The 16,143-nt window shown below is 32.5% G+C and overlaps 1 protein-coding gene across 1 annotated transcript; it reads right to left on the reverse strand.

Moving 5' to 3' along the window:
* Positions 1–4,266: 4,266 nt before the first annotated feature.
* Positions 4,267–15,899, reverse strand: LOC122269587 (uncharacterized). Its single transcript, XM_043043437.2, has 6 exons — positions 15,519–15,899; positions 12,878–12,936; positions 11,904–12,011; positions 10,274–10,306; positions 8,884–8,922; positions 4,267–4,513 (listed from the first exon to the last, which is right to left on the reverse strand). The coding sequence occupies exons 1-6, from the start codon at positions 15,652–15,654 to the stop codon at positions 4,436–4,438; spliced, it is 453 nt and encodes a 150-aa protein (XP_042899371.1). The 5' UTR covers positions 15,655–15,899; the 3' UTR covers positions 4,267–4,435.
* Between the last annotated feature and the right edge of the window lie 244 nt (positions 15,900–16,143).

Genomic DNA, 16,143 nt, shown 5'->3' on the forward strand with positions numbered 1-16,143 from the left:
AAACCCATAAAATTGGGTCGGCTGTTCAACGACGGTTATAAAATAAAAGATAAATAAAATAAACTAGTGGGCTGCTCCCCCTGCTCGCTGACGCTCGCCAACACCCGAAAATTGCTACGCAATCTTATATGGTTTGCTTCGCAAACCAAGCGCGTTTCGCTCGCTACTAACTTAGGTACATTGCAAATGCACACAATTCTAAGAATTCAAAACAATCATTCAAATCCATATAAAAACTTTTTTTTTTAAAAAAAATTACATCTTTTTAGTAAATACTAAGTCATTAAAATAAATTTGAATTCAAATAAATGACGTGTAATTCGTTAAAACTATTAGAAATGTGCTATATTATAAAATCATAAAGCGTAACAGCACGATTGAGACTCATTTTTCAACGAATAACTAATAACAATAATAAAACAAATAAATTCGTGATATAAATCAAAAATCGTCAAATAAATTAGTGATACATAAATTCGTAAAAAAAAAGCGCTTTCGACGAAATACTAAAATAGAGATCTATCGACAAAGACTACTCACTTCTGCCTAGCTTAATAGAATGAGATTGCCGCAGCTGATAGGATGAATTTCGTGAGACATCACATTTGTTGAGAATGCTCTCTCTGGTTATTTCAGTTTCCGTTTTTAAAAGCGCTATATGTTGAGCCACCTCCACTAGATTTGGCATGTGACATTTTTAGCGGCAATCATCGGTCGATTTTCTAGCTTTGCCATTCGGGGAGTTGTAATGAGGCTTTTTTTGGCGCCGTGTTAGAGAAATATATATATAGATAGCGAGGTGAATTTTCTATTTAGTGAACTTTTTTTTAAGATCCACTTTCCCTATTTAACGAAATATTTTTGAACATTTCAAACTTGTTAACGCATTCTATGGAGAAAATGACCTTTTCGCAGCCGTTTAACGGTAAAATACGTTTGCCTTTTTGTTTGCATTTTATACAGGAATCCATGCCAGAAATCAATTTACGTAAAAGCATAATAGAAATTTCTAAAGCATGGAACTATGATGTTAAAGATCGTACTATTCGTAACAGTTTTGCTAAAAGCTGGATTCTTAGTAAGAGCGAAGAATGTGGAAAGTGCGGAGGACGAGGATGACACTCCTTTAGAAGAACTTAAAAAATATGGGTACAGCTAAGGGAAAACCACGAAATTAATGATGATGTACTGGTTAATGATTTTCTTTTTATTGATTCTGAAGCCGCAACCACAGAAACATTAACTGAATCGGATATTTCGGACAGCGTGAAAAGTAAAAAACAGCACTAAATTGTGAGAAAGATGAAGACGGAAATGATGAAGAACCTTCATATGATAAATGTTAAAATCATTTGAAATAATTCGATAGTAGATAATAATTTACAAGATAAAAGTATATCCATTGCTATTTTAATTATGTCTAGTGTTTATGAATTTAAAACCTGTTTTGTGTTCTTTAAGTATTTAAAATGGTGATTTTCTATTTAACGAATTTCCCATATAACGAACTTTTTATCGGGATTTAGCGACTTCGTTAAATAGAGGTCCGACTGAATATATTAAATACAATTATTGCTTGCATCTCATTGTGCACGAAGGTTATCGTTAAGTTCTAAATCATTTATCGAATCTCTGTAACCGTAATTCATAATAGTATATTAATGTAATTGGTTCAAAGAATAATAATTGTAAAGTGATTAAGGAGATTTAATGAACTTTATCTTAAAATGTAACGTACAATTACGTTATTCTAACAACAGTAATAATAAAAACAATCCTCTTAAACTCTTAATTTAGAAAACAAACATAATGAAAAATGTAATAATAACATTACAGGTAAATAATTTTAAATTAGGGATGCAAAAATATTAATAGGAAAACAATAACTTTATGACTTATACCATTTTTTTGCTGATGACAACCAAACCAATATGACAATTAATGTGAGAAAACTGGATCCTTTCTTACGGTTTTTGGGCCAATAAAAGTGCACCGTCAACAATAGAAAACTGCGACTCCAACATTTTTATAAATAGTAAGATAAATTAAATTATTTCGTCACCTTTCAGTTACATTTTTGCCCCGCAGTAGACGGATCGTAAAGACATGGCTTCCAGTAGAATACCGAAGTCAGGCATGACTGGCTGCTGTCAGTAAGCATGTGGGTGACCACTCTGATCACCCTGCGTAGAGATCGAGCGTGCGTGGTATCGGTCCTCGTTAAATTGTTCTACCGTAAAGTGTTCGACTTTGCTCGCAGGTCGTCGGGCTACCAAAGCAGGAGAGTCATCCCCTGCTTTGAAAATTACGTCCAAATAAACGAATTTAGTGATTTGTTATTTCATAACCGTCTTCGAATAGCTGACCCAATTTAGGGTTTACGACTACTATTTCGTAACCTTGTATCTTTGAACCCAATCCAGAAAACGGGGAAACTCCTGGATCAAGTATTGGGAGAAATTTGCCTTCGTGTGGAAGTTTTTGATAGAACTCACCCGCTTTTGCGTTACAAGGAGGGGAAAACCACGCAAACCTCTCAAGGTTAGCCTAATGGCAAAAGGACTCTTATCCATCATCCGTCTACCACTGAGGATATTTTACGTCAGCACTGTGGTCGGTGCGATCCGGGAGCGGAACTCGTATCCACCAGCCATCGCTGGGATTCTAACCCGGGGCACCTCATTGGAAGGCGAACGCTCTATCCCCTGAGCCACCACGGCTCAGCTAAATTAAACCATTTTTAAGAATTCTCTGGACTTTGAGATGGACAGGAAACTTGAATTTTTTTTAAAAGCCGCCAATTTTGCCAATTTTTTCCACTAATATGAAAATTATTATAATCAATAGATTCTTAGTTTTTAAAACTTTTTTTGAGCCCAAACCATGTTACATTGGAGTAACTTTTCTAACATTATATAAAAAAAAAGATTAGAAACGTTTTTTTTCTCCAAAAAACTATGATATTTCCTCATAATGATGTTTTGCGCCATTTTCATAATTTGTATAGAGGGCGCTGAACAAGAATCGGCAAAATTCAAGTGACAAACTGAAAAAAAAAAGATAATGTATTTTAAAAATTTATTGACTTATTGTTGGAGATATACGCAAAATGTAAATTTTACATAATGGGTCCCAACTTTATGACCATCCTTTCAAATTAAACTTTTGGAATCAAATTTTCCTGATTGCTAATACTTCGCTTATTTTAAGTATCATAAACGCAAATCCTTCAGAAAAGAAGGCATGTTTGTTAAACATAAATCGTCCGGACTAATCAAAGTTGCATCATTGTACGTACGATAATAAGATCAAAAGTTAGTGCGATATTTTGCTTTTAATTTGACGCCTTGTATCATGAGCAAAAATAAAACATTACCCGAAAATTTTTTGTTCTGATCATTTTATTTTCACGTATAAAAACTACACTGGTGGACAAAATTAAGAGATGGAAAGCATTTTCGCACATTCATTCGCACATGCAAGATACCCGCACACCGCTCCATGCGTTTGACAATGGTTCCGTGAATGCCCAGAGGTACAGACAGGAGGTCCTAGAGACCTATGTGCGTCTTGTCAGGGGCGCTGTTGGCCCTGAGTTCATTTTTATAGACGACAATGCGCGACCACATAGAGCTCTCATGGTTGATGAGTATCTGGAAAGCGAGTATATTCAACGAACGGATTGGCCAGCGAAATCCCTTGACCTGAATCCTATTGAACATGCTTGGGATAGCTATTGCGATGCGCCAACCTCCCCCCAGAACCATTCTGGAGTTAAAAATTGCTCTGGTGGAAGAATGGGAGGGTCTTCCACAAGTCCTCCTTAACTCCCTTATTAACAGCATGCATACTCGCTGTGCATGCTGTCTGTCTGTCAGGGGTGACCATACTAGAGGCAACACACACTGTACTAGCCTCACTTTTATTGTCATCTTTTATCCTTAAGTTCAGACTACATCGGACTTCTTGGCAATAGGTCTTGCCAGTGAATGGCACTTTCATTTTTGTTTTGCATACTTTATTATCACGGAATAAGCTATATCCATACCAAATTTCATTCATTTATATTCAGTGTTTTTTGAGATATTTGGGAAAATGTCTTCCATCTCTTAATTTTGTCGACCAGTGTAGTTTAAGGACATGTGGATTTCTAATTGTTAATTCGATTGAATTTAGTGCTATAATCATAGAACATTCAAATTAAAATAAAAAGAGAACAAACAAATGCAATATTTTTTTAATTAAAAAAAACAGTTTAAGTGAGGTAGTTTATTAAAAAAATATTCAAAAGGAAAATTATGTATAATTCTATTCTTTTTATACAACTATTTTTTCTTCAGAAATAGGAATTTGAAATCTCTTTCTGTACAGAATAAATACGCATGTTACATTTTCCAAGTCGTCATGAGGTGTGTCACATACAGGGAAGATTTCACTAATATGTGTAGAATTTAGCTGTTGGTACAAAAGGGTTGTATTTGCATGTTCCAACATGTAACTCTCTTGCACAGGTCTGAAAATGAAAAATAATGAAAATAAGAAAAATAAATAAAAGTTGTGATCGCCCTATTGCAATAACTGGTTACCCATTGATCAAATGCTTCTTCTTTCTGGATTGACTCCGATAAATGCGACAATCATGGGATGCAAAAACTGTCTCCATTGAGGTTTGTCGTCGGAATGATTTTCTTATCCTGCCTATGTACGTGTTTCATGACGTCACAAAATACTTTTCCTTCTTCGGTATTTATATTTAAATTAAAATCACCGTCAAGCCAGTCATTATACGTTAATAATGAAAAGAATATAAAAATACCTTATATTATTATTATGTAAATACATTAAAAATGCCCGTTAGGGAAAATCTATCTATATTATATAAAACGCTAATACGTACGTATGTATGTATCAATAAAGCCGATGATATTTCTTTTCTCGCGCTGGCAACAGTTTTCATTTTTAATTGATTGGATTCGGCGCGCAAGAGCACGTAGTGAGCAACCAGATAACAATAACCAGAGTGAGCATTATCAGGTTGTTCAATTCAGATTCATGCACTAAAAACATGACAATATTTAATTTAAACTCAATTAGGAATTAATTAATTAATTGAAGTGAGAATGCTTTAAAAGGCCGCTGTTGAATTGATATTTTTCTACTGGGAGCTACCTAAACGTCTAAAAAACGTTTAAGTGTTTGTATTGAATGCATTGAATTTTTTTATATTTCGCGTTTATTTATGCATTGAATTTTCACGCTTTAAAATGCAGAATATTAGTGAAGCAATATTTGATAATTTATTTTGCTAATATGTTTCTTATTTAGCTAATGTTTTGATTTTTTCACCATGTACAATCTAAATAGCTAATATACTTTTTTAAAAGCCAATAAGAACATTGGTAGAATTCTTCTACATAAGTACAATACTATGTCTTTGATGATAAAATACTATGTCTTTGATGATAGTATATTATGTCTTTGTGCTAGAACATTGTGTTCATTGGCGAGCGAGCGCAGCGGCCATGGTTCACGGCGTGAACCACATAGGATTGCGTAGCAATTCTCGGTGGTTGGCGAGCGTTAGCGAGCAGGGGGCGGAGCCTCCTAGTAAGAAGAAAAATAGCAGCGGTCGACATAGCAACGTATGCAACGACGATGCATACGCAGTGTTTATTACACTGTTTACTACACTGTTTACAAAAATAACATTTATGACGACAACAGCAAATCAAGTATACGAAGACAGTTTTTTTAAAAAAGAATACTAATAGATTTAACACTATAGTGTTAAAAAATTCGAGCCTAGTTGCACCAAAAGTTGGCATACATAAAATGGAGCTCAATTTTACCTTAGTTTGGTATTTTATTAGCTCCAAATATCAGTAAAAGATTGCACCAAAAGTAAGTGTTTTGAAGAAACAAAGCACCAAACTTCATTCTTTTTTTTAAATTTTTTTAAATTTTTTTTTTATAACAACAGAGGAAGGTTGCAACATTATTCGGTATTTTTAAAGTGCTCAAATGCAGGCCAAGGTAGATATTTACCGTAAGAAGTTATTTTATGATATACTTCTAACGATTTTATACCGTCAATCAAATTTAAAAAGGCAACATAAAAGACATGAACTTTAATTCGTGCAAATAAGCCATTTACCTAAATAAGTAGAAACTTAAAACAACATGCATTAGTGGTCCCGATACACCGAGATCGAGTTGTAAAGATAACATGGCGTCGTAAACAAATATCGTTCACTTTACAGTCACCGTCTAAGTTTTGTGTCTTTTACCAAATTTTAGTGCAGTCAGTTGCCAGTTTTTTTATGGTGCAATTTATGGTGTAACTGAAACAAATGATTTTTTCATTTAGCTAAACTTTGTAATGATGAGAAACTTTGCACCAAACACTAGTTAAGGATTTACCTAGTATTTTTTACGGTGTATGTTAATACGAACATAAATTCCTAATATTCCAAAATCAAATAAGTTCAAAACATTAGAATATCTTTCATCAGGAAAACACTTTTTCACTTACAAAGATTTCTACATAAACATAGATTTAAAAATTTCCATTGTGACTGAAGTTCTTGATAACGCATCAAGCGTTTTATTTATAATTATGTTTACAGTAGAACAATATTTTCGAACTTAATGGAAAGGAAAGGAGTTATGTATTTCATTATTTTGTTCTTTAATTTATTTTTGCACTACTGCTACATGCTGAATTGGTTTTTTTCTCTCCATAAATCTTGTTGACCTACGATTGGTCACATATATACATATTGTGCAGCAAATAATAAATAATAAATGTTTGTCTGAAAGTTTTGTATCAGAATATGTCATCGTTACAATGGAGTTGGTATTGCGTTAATTTTTTAATTCTGCTTATTTTCTCTCTATTATTGTGTATCATATTTTTTTTAAACGAATATTTCGACTTACGGTATTCGTCTGGTTCACAAATGAGAAGAATGTGTCAATGACATTTTTGTAGATAAGTTTTTTTTTTATAGAAACTTATTTGGCGTTTATAAAGATGTTAATAAATTTCACGGGTCGCGCATTGAAGTATTTTGTGAAATAATGAGTATCATGGGTAACACGTGATTCTGTCTATAGGCCAGAAGAAACAGAGAGAAAAAGTTTAATATAAAAGTTCCAAAAGTTCAAATTTCAATGATATTCACCAGTCTAGCGGGACCCTGTTTTTTTTCGTTTACGGAACCCTAAATTATAAAACTATTTCCGGCGGAACCCCGATTTCACAATTACAGTAAATCAGAACAATTGTATATGTATTATCTATCAAAAGACTACTTTATTATGACTTTTGGACTTTTTTTAAATTTAATAAAATGACTGAATTTTTTCTACCGTTTAAAAATTTTAAATTAGGTTTTGTATTCTACAGTCGAATTCGCAGTCCTTAAAATGAATCTAATCTAGCTAAAAATTTGCTTTTATCACTATCATCATCATCATAGTTCGCCAGACAGTCCAATGTGGGCCAATGCCTTCCTCTGAATATTTCTCCATGACGACTTCCGATTTCTATTTCATCAACAATTCTTTTCATGAATTGCAAGAAAATCAGTCTCCACCGAGTCAGCCCATCTCAACCGCTTTCTTGTTCCAGTGGGTCTAAAAAGCAATATCTTTTTTATTCTATTATCCTCACTCATTCGAATAACGTGGGTCATCCAATTCGTTCTATTTGTTTTTATGTATTCAATAATATCAGGTTATTTATGAATCTTGTACAGCTCAAATTTTCATCTCTTTCTCCAGTAATTGTTACACCACCGAATATACTCCTCAAAATCTTTCTCTCAAATATTACGATACAATTTTCCTCCACATTTGTCATTGTCCAAGATTCAGAAGCATATTTCAATTTGTTTTTATATTACTATGAAAAACAGAACTGTTATAAACGCTTAAATGATTACGACGGAACCATAGGGTTCCGTGAAAAACCATTTGGGAGCCGCTGGACAAGTCAATCAAATGATTTTTGATGGTCTCTTTCTTAGCTTTCGCTATGTTAGATTTCGATAGAAATTGGTTCCTTCCTCCCTTTAGAATTAATTTGCGAATGTGTGTAATTGTTTTTATTGCATTTCTGACAAGGATTTTGTTTATTACGGAAAATCCCTGCAAACTTTGCGAAAAATAAAAAGAGTTAATAGATTATTTGCGAAAGGGTAGCAGAGGACACAAACAGCAAAAACGATAATAGCGGATGCAAAAAGGACATGAAATGTTGTTTATGAATTGGTGAAAACGGATTCAATTTTTTTTAAAAATATTTCCAAACATTTCGTCAATTTAGGCATTTAAGAGCCGTGATGGCTCAGGGGATAGAGCGTTCTCCTTCCAATGAGGTGAACCGGGTTCGAATCCCGGTCGATACGAATTCCGCATCCGGCTTGCATCGACCACAGCACTGACGTGAAATATCCTCAGTGGTAGACGGATCATGGGTTAGAGTCCCCTTGCCGTTAGGCTAACCGTGGGAGATTCTCGTGGTCTTCCTCTCCATGTAACGCAAATGCGTGTTAGCTATATCAAAAAGTCCTCCAGGAAGGCTAACTTCTCCTAATACTCGATCCAGGAGTTCCCTTGTCTTCTGGATTGGGTTCAAAATTGCAAGGCTACGGAGTTGAACATTAGTAGTCATAACTCATAAAATTGATCGGCTATTCAACCACGGTTACAAAATAAAATGAAAAATTTCAGGCATTTACAGGGCAGATTTGTTGGCCACTCTTTCAGGGGCACCCTATTAGGTGAGCCATAGTTTCTCAGTAAGGACAGATAGTACATAGAATAAAAGTTTTGATTTCAAAAGATGGATTAAAAACAAATAAAATATAAAGTACTCACTTCAAAATCTATCATTTGCTTAGCATCTTCAGCAGTCAACTAAAGTAAAAAAAAGTTATTATTATTTTCAGACTATTGTATTAATTACCATTAATATTTTTTTTTCTCCATGTTTAGTTTAAAACAATAAGGATTTTGAAATAAAAAATATCATTTTCTTCTCATTAAATTTATCAATAAAAGCTTTAATTAAATGTTATTTAGGATAATTAATAATGTTTAGCAAAAATGTTTTTCTGGAAAACTTAATACTTCTAATTTAAATTATATAAACCTTTTTTAAATAGAATAGTATTTTTAAATTTTTAATGTTTCTTTAATAATCTCCAATTGATGGTATTTGTAGTTATCTACGATTGATGAAACTTAAATTTAATTTTTTTTTATATGAATCAACCTTATTTCCCATTAATTACATTAACATAAATTAACTTTTGGATATACTTTGTATTTTTCAATATGTCTATCTATGTATCGATACATATATGTTAGGTCAACTTGTCAAAAAATACATATATATCATTAGCATAAAATTAACAAAAGTCGTAAAGATATTGTTTTCCTTTAAATATTTCTGTATCCCTAATTTAGAGTTATTTTCCAGTACTGCTATTATTAGCGAAAATATTAAATTATGGTTGTGAACTCATGAAATTTGTTTGAACAATATGATATTATAAGAACATAAATGTTATTTTAAAAAATGATTACTTCGAAAAATCATTTCTGTTCACCAAGAGATCTAATTGCTTATAATACTAATTGATAGTAATATTTGGACGTGGGAAGTAGAGGAGCAAGCGGAAGCAAACAGAATCCCTTTTAGTATATATGTTAAGTGAATAATTTTAACTTTCGTAGCAAAACTGTTTTCTGCCAAGAAAAGACAATTATTGCGAAGCATTCATCAGGGTTGGCGAGCGGCAGCGAACAGGGGGATTAGCCCCTAGTATATAGATAGAAAGAGAGGGAAAGCATGGAAAATTATAAAGATTAATAAAAAGAGAAGAAAATTAAAATATTTTTAAAAATATTTAACATAAAATTAGAAAAAAAAAACAAGGAAAAAGACATAAATTAAAATTATAAGAAAACAAAATAATGAAAAGATGTAATCTCTTCATCACCCACACGATTATATCCGCAAAAGGAGTGCTTGCTAATATATATATATATANTTTTCTTCTTTTCATTTGTCCATTATTTTTCTTTGTTTTATTCCTCATTTTGAACATATTAATGAGTTCTGTTTACTTGCTGCTTAAGCGCATTAAATGAAACTTATTGTTTTTCTTAACTTTCTTCGTGTTTTCTTGTATTTATTTATTTATTATATATATATACTATATATATATATTGTTTTTATAATATCAATATAAATATCACTTACTTTTGGAGTATGTGCCCTCAAACAGTCATAAATCTGTGAAAATAAATAATTGTATGTGGATAAATAATTTGAAAATAAATAAGTCTTTAAGAAATTTAAGTCTTGAAAATAATTTCGCGAAAATTATTTCAGTAAAATGAATTTGACGAAATGGTGGACAAAAGTAATACCCACGCGTGACCTTATTTTAGAAATACATTTTTCTATCTATACACACAATAAAATAAAGAATTTGCGCGTGCGCACGTCGGCACATCGGATTGTGAGTATATCGCGAGCATTAAAAATACGACATTCAACAGGAAGTTAATTGAGATGCCAACTTGCTCCGGACAGCAAATAAATATTTTAAAGTGGTAGTTTATCAATTGTGATTCTTGGTTTATTAAATTCAATTTAGTAGATTTTTATCCACCACTGTTTCTAAATATTTCGTAAGATTATGTAATTTACCACTTTTTGTAGCTAAGGCACCTTTTAAAAACCATGCAAAAATACTCAAATATTTGCAAAATTTAGTTTGTAGTTATTTACCGTTTATTTAATAATTTTGGAGTGTCCGGAGCAGTTGGCACTTCTGACATTATAGTAAACAAATTAGGAATCGCGATTTTTAAATTTGGTTTTTGATTATGAATTCTTCTCAGGGTTATTTTAGGCGCATTCTTTGCTACTTCTGCACTTTGAACCAATCGCGTTCAAGCGTCCTAGAATTTCAGCTTTTTTTTCCATCGTAAAGTTCAGAACTTCTTCTTCAGAATGAGCCATCTCATTTTTTCTCCTAGTTCGATTTTTTCGATTTATAAAAAAATACATTTGAAAATCTAAATTTTTGCTTTCCTTTTTCCCATTGCAATTTTCAAATTGGGGCATCCAAAAATTTGTAGCAGATAATATTCGGATTCAGATGATAAGCATTTGCAGTGAACATTCCTCATTCGTATAAGACCCGGAAGAAAACAAAACAAATAATTCGATGATTTTTAATTTAATTTTTGAGTTTGTGTAGACGAACCAGCTGGTCGCTGCAGGCTGGTAGTATGTTTATAAAGTAGAGTACTGCTTATATGTAAATCGAGGTATAATTGAAAAGACGTATCACTAAACATTGTGCAGGAATGGTCGCTCAAGGGATAGATTGCTCGCCTTCCTTTGTGGTGAACCGGGTTCGAATCTCATGCGATGGCTGGTCGATACGAATTCCGCTTTCGGCTTGCAACGCAGTGATGACGTAAAATATCTTCAGTGGTACACGGATCATTTGTTAGAGTCTCCTTGCCGTCAGACTTACCGTGGGAGGTTTCCATGGTTTTCCTCTCCATCTAACGCAAGTAGTAACTCGGAAACCTTATGGAGAATTTTGACCTCAGCGCCATCTGCACTTAGTCTTACACGGTCAACCATCCATACCGCTTCAATCCGCCACTGGGGATCGAGGCTCGGACCTCGTCATGACAATTAAGTTAATGACAATTTAGTGCTTTACCCCCTGAACTGTTGCGGCAAGTATCGTGTAAGTTTATGTTAAGTTCATCAGCTATTTGAAACCACACAATCCTAAAATTGCTTCTCGTTAAAATAATCACGTAGTTGTAGAAGACCTATAAATAGTATGAGAGTGAAGAATTACCATAGATGGAATTTCCATGGATGAAAACATCTTTCCTCCTCTGATGGCACATTGCTTGGATCCTTCATTTGGGAAATTGCTTATGCATTTGTGGAACACCATTTGCACCTGACGAGAAATAATCGGAGTTAAGAAAATGAAAGTTACAACTTGGCATCATTTCAATTAAACAACATTTCAAAGCTATAACATAAATTTTTTAAAGATATTTAAGGTCTGCTTAGACGATCTAAGTTCTTGGACGAAGATTGATTGCAATTGATGGAAACTTGTTTTCCTTGGATCGTGCAAACGATCATCCAAGTCCTTGGATGCTAGTAAAGCATGTTCTACTTTCCATCCAAGTTTCTCCTCCCTTAACCAATCAGCGTCAAAAGTTTTGTGACGTCAACAAGCAGGCATCGGATTATGTCATTTTGTTGTCCGCTTTCATATATTTTAATACAAACAAATTAATCTGTTAGGGTCTATTTGTGTTATTATGATTTTATTTAGTAATTTTGAATTCATGTAAGTATGATTTCATAATGTTGAATATGGACAATGCGCATGAGCAGGGTTTTCTTCCGACCAATCAGTGACATTCAAGAACTTGGATTGTGTCTATGACATCATCCAATTTCTTGGAGAGAGAAATTTCTCCAAGTTCTTAGATTCAAGAACCGCGTAAACAGGCCTTTACGGAACTTCAAATGTTTTCATGAATTAAATCTTTAAGAGAGAGGGAGGAAAAACAGGTTTGAGTGCAGAATAGTATGCTCTTTTTGGGGAGTTTTTATTGCATACGAAATATTCCATTTTTCCTATTATTTTTAACGCGATTTCTTACTGTTAAAAAATTTTACTTTTGAGTAATTTTTTTCTGCTTTCTGCCAGAAAATTGGGCAAACTAAAATGAGCACCCTATTCTAAACCAGAAAACATTTTGTTAATGTTTTTTTTTATGGAATGTTACTAAAAACATTGTTACTTACCGGTTCGGCCATTTTTTGTTCGCATCTGTTAAAGTATTTGCAGAGAGTAGGATTTTCAGCTGAAAATAAAGAACATTTTATATTAGGACTGATATTTTGTTTAATTTTATCGCGGCATGCGTTGAATTACAGCATCAATACTGAAGTAAAGTCACATTTTGAATTTAATTTTAGTAACTGACAGGACGACAGTCCCCTGTATCATTAAAAAAAATGAGAAAAAGTGAAACAAATTACTTATTAGACAACCAGTTTTTATACATTGTACAGTATGTCTCAAATGAAACACAGCCCGGGGAAGCGCAATATGGACAAGGAATGAGAACAATATTGAATTCTCGTAATCTGTCAGTTGACAAATTATTCACATTAAACAAGATTATTAAAGAAATGAATCAACATTTATGGAAAAATATTCTTGATTTTGTGTTTCACCTTTAGATACAGGGAAATCTGCTTACTCAGTTTTTTTTTTAATATCCCTATAGGTTCCGAGGTGACAAGTAGGTAGGTATTTTATTTACGTCGCACTAGAACTGCACAATAGGCTATTTACGACGGTCTTGGAAAGATCACCGAGGATGATCCGAAGATGGGCCATCGTAATTTTGATCCTCTGCAGAGGGGATGGCTTCTCCGCTTTGATAGCCCGACGACCCTTGCACGAAGTCGAGGACTTTACGGTAGAACAGTTTAACGAGGACCCATACCGCACAACCTCGGTCCCTACGCAGACTGATCAAAGTGGTCATCCACCCGCTTACTGACCGCAGCCAGTGATGTTTGACTTCGGTGTTCTACTGGGAACCGTGTCTTTACTATCAGTCCACTGCGGGACGAACGTTTATTGAGAACAAATTAAAAAGAATGTTGAATTCTCATAATCTGTCAGTTGACAAATGATTCACCTTTAGCAAGATTATTAAAGAGATGATTCAACGATTTATTATTATTATTATTTTTTGCTGATCCCAAAACAAACATTTCGTTGTTTTCATTGCTGTTTTATTTTTATTTATTTATTTTTTAAATTGAAGTTTTTCTTGGTAAAATTAGAAAAATGTGAAAAATCAAAAGATATTATCGCAAATTGCTTTTAAATTTTTTATTATTAAATATTCGTTTATTTTGAATAAGATTTTAAATACGCCAATAAGTTTTTAATACGCCTACAAAAGTTTAAAATACGCCAGTTCTCCCAAATGGGAGAAAATATTTTTGATTTCCTGTTCAAATTTCACTTTTGAATACAGGGCAATCTGCATACCCAGCTTTTTCTTTTCTTCTTTTTTTAAAAAAAATATCCTTATTGAAAATAGATCCGAGGTGACACGTCCGGATTTTGGGGAAATCATTATCCGTTGAAAATCACGCCTATCCTCCGAAAAAAACTTTGTAAGGAACGACATGGCTGACTCAGATGAATGGACAGTGGCCCTCTATCCAGGTGAAACCATAGAGGGGGGGGGGCTATCTGAGTATATAAATATTGCTCTTCCTTCCATGGCGCTACTTCCTCGTTTTTCGATGTTTGCTTTTTATTTGGGACACACTTTGGTTATATCTTTTTTGAACGAACGTTTTGAAACGTTTCTTTTGAAATAAATTAAGTTAGATTAAAATAGTTTTTATAAATAGGGTTGCACCAGGTACCAGGAGTTTTGGAGTAAATTTGTAGCACTATCTTCATAAGAAAGAGAATACTAATTGTATAAATTATACTTTATCTAACACATATGCAGAAAAAATAGCAAATAAAAGATGGTCAAAAATTTATACATAAAAGTTGAATTTGAATTGCAAACAATGATTCTGAAAAAAAGAGTGGAATAAATTCTTACACTATAAAAGTCTGCAATCAAGTTACGGTTTTTTGTTTTGTTTATTCAACTTAAGTTTGTAATTTTAATTAAAAATAAGTTTTAAAGATGTTTTGAAAGGAAGTCTGAATGATTTTTTCTACATTTTTAAAACCTGCGATGAAAAATCGTTCGCAAATGATCATAGCACGTCCGGGTCAGCAATGTGGGGGAGAGAAGAAATTGATAATGCCAACTTTAAAATATCAAGAATTACCTCAAGATTGAAACGAGTAAGCATGTCTTATATACCAGTGAAATGATGTTTAATAATAGTATTGGCAGTTATGCCACAATATAATTAACGTTTTTAATGTTCTCGCTAGTAGCTGAAATTTTTATTTTAAAATTTACCAGGATTTTAATTAAATAAAAATTAATTTTAACATTTTAATTAATTTAATTTTAATTAAATTCAATTTCAATAAATTAAATTTTTATTAAAGTAATTAAATGTTAATTAATTTTATTTTTATAAATTTATTTTATTTTATTATAAATTTTATTTTATTAATTATTTTATTAATTTTATTTTATTAATTACTTTATTTTTAATTTCATATTATAATTTTATTTATTAATCTCATTTTAATTAAATTTTATTTAATTTCATTTTTAATTAAATTAAAAATTTATTAGAATCTCAATTAATTAAAAATTAAAAAAAATTGCACGAAAATGTGTGCATGAAAACGCAAGTAAAAATGCTCATATTTGGGAAATAATAGTTTTAAAAATGAATTTAAGATACTATAAATAAAAATATGTTTTCCAGAACTTACCCACGTTGATGCAGTCTATGATTTTTAACAGTTCGTCTTTCTGCATGGTAATGAGGGGTCCTCGTACTCCGACATCTCCGGAAGCGGCGATAACGACAAAAGCGATAACAATAAAGATACCGTAAGAATATTCCATTATTATTATTTTCTTTTTATGTTACAAAATATGATTTCACTGGATGTGTAATGTTGAAATTTATGATAGGTATCAATATTTATATATACAGATATATATATACGAGTGGAGGACGAAGCTGAATTTTTAATCCTAATCTCGTTTAGGCCTTGAATTAATATAATTTTTTCGTAAGCGGAACAAGGACTTTTACAAGTTAATATTCGAATATTTAATAGAATAATTCGAGTGTTCTGAGAGTACGCTTCACCGATTCCACGTGTGGATCTGAATTCTAAAAGAAAGCGTGGAAAACATCGAAGATTTCAGTTGTTTTTCCGAAAGGGGTTTCTTCTTTCGAAATGGCATCTCCTTGATTATGCTTCTAAGCCTAATTGCAAAAGAATTCTTCAAAACATTTTGCAGACATTGTGTCCTTAGCAATTAACTTATAAAATAGTATACATTGTATATGATTAACTATTATTTAATAATAAAACTTTTTTCGAA

Source organism: Parasteatoda tepidariorum, chromosome 10 (assembly GCF_043381705.1).
Source record: "Parasteatoda tepidariorum isolate YZ-2023 chromosome 10, CAS_Ptep_4.0, whole genome shotgun sequence".
Taxonomy (NCBI): Eukaryota; Metazoa; Arthropoda; class Arachnida; order Araneae; family Theridiidae; genus Parasteatoda; species Parasteatoda tepidariorum.

Bases quoted from the DNA above. Each gene is read 5' to 3' on its own strand.
- LOC122269587 (XM_043043437.2), bottom strand. From the start codon at position 15,654: ATGGAATATTCTTACGGTATCTTTATTGTTATCGCTTTTGTCGTTATC. The intron at 12,937-15,518 runs GTAAGTTCTGGA...CTTTATTTTCAG, and splicing joins CATAGACTGCATCAACGTGG to CTGAAAATCCTACTCTCTGC. The intron at 8,923-10,273 runs GTAAGTGATATT...TTTTTACTTTAG, and splicing joins TGAGGGCACATACTCCAAAA to TTGACTGCTGAAGATGCTAA.